Source organism: Mus caroli, chromosome 1 (genome assembly GCF_900094665.2).
Source record: "Mus caroli chromosome 1, CAROLI_EIJ_v1.1, whole genome shotgun sequence".
Classification (NCBI taxonomy): Eukaryota; Metazoa; Chordata; class Mammalia; order Rodentia; family Muridae; genus Mus; species Mus caroli.
This window is the reverse complement of record NC_034570.1, coordinates 110,671,158-110,674,770: the sequence shown is the minus strand read 5'-3', so window position 1 is coordinate 110,674,770 and position 3,613 is coordinate 110,671,158. Positions and strand designations below refer to the sequence as shown.

Here is a 3,613-nt window from a genome sequence, read left to right as displayed (position 1 = left end):
TCTCTCTCTCTCTCTCTCTCTCTCTCTCTCTCTCTCTCTCTCTCTTTCTTTCTTTCTTCACAGCCCTTCAGTTTTTTGAGACAGGATTTCTCTGTATAACCCTGGCTGTCCTGGAACTCACTCTATAGACAAGGTTAGCCTCAAACTCATAGAGATCTGCCTGTGTCTACCTCCCAAGTGCTGGGATTAAAGATGTGCACCATCCAGCTTAAAAGACTCTCTTCCTTCCTTCCTTCCTTCCTTCCTTCCTTCCTTCCTTCCTTCCTTCCTTCCTTCCTCCCTCCCTCCCTCCCTCTCTCCCTCCCTCCTTCCCTCCCCAAAGACAGGGGACTCAAGCATCTCAGGCTCCTCACTCTCTATGTAGCTGAGGATAACCTTGAACTCTTAACCCTCCTGCCTCTCAGAGAGCTGGGATTACAAGTGTGTCCCACCACCCTTGGTTTATAAGGTACTATCAATCAAATCACCCAGGGCTTCTGCATGCTACATACGTACTCTGAAAACTGACCTATTCCCAGCCTTCTAAACAATGTCAAAGCAATCTATATCTTCTGTAATAAACATCTATCACTTTACTAGTCAGTCAAGACTAGTCAGCCATTTGCAAAACCTCCTAAGAAACAATCTGGGGTGTCCACAAGATCCCTGGAATCAGAGATACTTTGTCTCAAAATATCAAAAAACAAGAATGCATAACCAAAAGTATCTAGGGATGGAGGGAGTGTAGTTCTGTGATAGACCACTAGCCTATTTTGCAAGGCTTCTCTGAGCAAGGGTTCGATTTCTATTGTAAAATAATAAATCCATAAATATCCAAAGGGAATATACTAAGTTAACACAAGCAGATGGATGGAACCCCAGAGTGGGCCCTTTTCTCTCTTTTAACATTTATGATGGAGAAGAGGATGTTCTTTTAAACGTGTTAGTAAGACCTCATATGCCAGTAAACACCTTCTAACACTGGCTAAATAACAGCGGAGGGGCATGGCGAACACAACCAAAGAAAGCCTTAAGATGGGGAAGGGGACAGACACAGTGTCCCTGTTCAGCAACAACACCTCACAGCGCTCACGTGGAACATGGCCCCAAACAAGACCCACATCAGTTCAGTGGTCTCATTTCTCCCCTCTCGATATTAAGCAAGAATCAGGAAGGGGCTGGGGAAGAGTGATGGAATGATGAGGGGACCGGCAAGGAGAGAGACTTCAACAAGTAAGAAAGCACAAGAAGAAGCCACTGTGCAAACACAAGGGACTGCTTCCAGTTGGCTTGTCATCTGCTGCCATCAATGGCCACCAAGCTACTACAGGAGTAGTAAGTGTGCAGCCCACAGAGGTAAGCAGTGCCTTCCTTAGGGACAGGCTAGCAAGGACGGATTCAACACAGAGGTAGACCAGCCACTTCCATTTGTCATGAGTTCTGGACATGGGCAAGGTCAAATCCAAGAGGCAATTATACATAACGGAGGTTACAAGGGCTGGGCTGCCCTTCCCAGATTCCAACCCCTAGCAGAGCAACCAGTGTGCTAACTGGATTATGAGGCAATCCAGGAGACAGTGCTAACTACGGTCCCATCATCAGGACAGACACCAACAAAGCTCTATCCACCAGGGTACTGCTGGGGTGTCTGACAAATGAAACATTCAAAAAGGGGAACATGGGGTGGTGAGATGGTTGGCTGGGCAGAGACACCTGCTGCCAACCAAGTCAGTGACCTGAATTCTACATAGTGAAAGAAAGAGAACAAGTTCCTCTGACTTCAAGTGCACATGTACAAACACACACACACACTATATATATAAGTGTAATCACACACACATACACTTATACGTATACATAATGTAATCACACGTGTACATCCATATATACATACATACATAAACATAATAAAAAGACTTTAAACGAAGTATTAAAAGCTAGACAGAGTACAAGACAGAGTCTCAGCACTTAGGAAGTTGAAGCAGAAGGATCTTGAGTTCCATGCTAACCTGGGCTACATAGCAAGACTCCAACTCAAAACACAACAAAGACTGGAAGGACTGATGGTTGCGCAACTGTCATCATGCCATGCAGGTCACTTACCTTCACCTCTTTAAACACCCCCCAAAAATCAGACTTTCTCCTTTTACACAAGAAATCCCCGAGGCCCCGAGAATAATGGCAGGTCACTGTGCTAGAGCCACCAAGGGCAGCTGCTCTCCAGCAGGTGGAAGCCGACTCTGAGCTAGGGAGGATGTGGACCAGCTGTTACTCCATAAAGGACAGCAGACCAGGTCCCAAAAGCACCAAACAGTAACAGCAACAACCTGAGGACCACTGAGTTCCGGAGGCACATGAGGACTGTTCCGAGGTGACCCACCCCTGGCTTTTCCTCCCTTCTTCTCTTCCCCCTTCTCGAGTCTTATTCTGTAGTCCAGGCTGCCTTAGTGTATGAAGTAGGAATCCAGGCTCACATCACCACTCCTGGTTCAGTTTTCAATATTTCCATTTACCCAGTGAAGTCATGTAGGTCCTGGGAAGCCACACAAGCTAAGCCACAGAATCTGACCCTGCGGCCAACTCCTAGTCCCAAGTTACAGGTAAAGAGGCCCAACAGGGTCTTGCACATCATCTGCTAACTATCCCACTTGTCCCCCACACCCAGGTTACAACTCTATGGAGGCCTCTACCTTGATTGAGGTATGTTAAGGTCTCTTCATGTAGCTTCACCGCTGGAGAGGTGGCAGCACACAACACATACTGTAGGGGCGGCAAGCGGGCCCCATTCTCAGGAGATAGCTGTGGCTCTTCCTGCTTGAAGATGGGCAGAGCCAGCACATCACTGCAAAACACAGGAATCAGTGGTCAGGAACATAGAACAATATTGGGCAGAATAGATGCAGGCCATGGCAGCAAAGACAACTTTAGAGTCCAGCACGACTTGCTGGCTGGCCTAGCTCCTCATCCACATGGCCCAAATCCCAGACACCACCATTACTGTATGATCCTAGCTTCATCCACTGGCTCTCATGAGATCTGTTCACCCAAGGCCTGGAAATGTGGAAGTGTAAAGTTGTCTCCTACCTCCCCAAACCTAAGTGACATTATTCTTTCTTCCTTTCCTTTTGTTCCCTCCTTTCTTTCTGGGGGAAGGATACAGTGCTCAGGGACTGAACCAGAACTGTGTCCATGCCAGACAAGTGCATTACCACTGAGCTATATCCCTAGCCATGGGCACCTCATTTCTGTCCGTAAGCACTCACACAAAACATCTTCCAGGACAAACATCTGAACTATGTTATTCCTTTCTTACATTATCTATCTATCTATCTATCTATCTATCTATCTATCTATCTATCTATCTATCTAGTGGGCGAGTGGGTGTGCGTATATGTAGAGGTCACAGAACAACTTGCAAAATTCAGTTCTGCCCTGGTATGTGGGTGCCAGAGGCTGAACCTAGGTCATCAAATTTGGCACCTTTACATACCTACCCAGCCTCTACTTTTATTCTTGAATCAACCCTTCTATGTATCAACAGTTGGCAGTACTCCATAACTGTAAACTCACAACTGAAGAGCTGTTAGCTTCCTCACCCAGATGGATGCACACCTTCATCTCTTCCAAAACAGGG

At 46.6% G+C, this 3,613-nt stretch overlaps 1 protein-coding gene across 1 annotated transcript in view; it reads right to left on the bottom strand.

Moving 5' to 3' along the window:
• Positions 1-3,613, bottom strand: part of Tfcp2l1 (transcription factor CP2 like 1) — a 54,714-nt gene that overhangs the window by 47,200 nt on the left and 3,901 nt on the right. Inside the window, exon 2 of the mRNA XM_021159286.2 lies at positions 2,670-2,821. Within this exon, the coding sequence (XP_021014945.1) occupies positions 2,670-2,821 (152 nt within the window). The remainder of the gene's footprint in view (positions 1-2,669; positions 2,822-3,613) is intronic.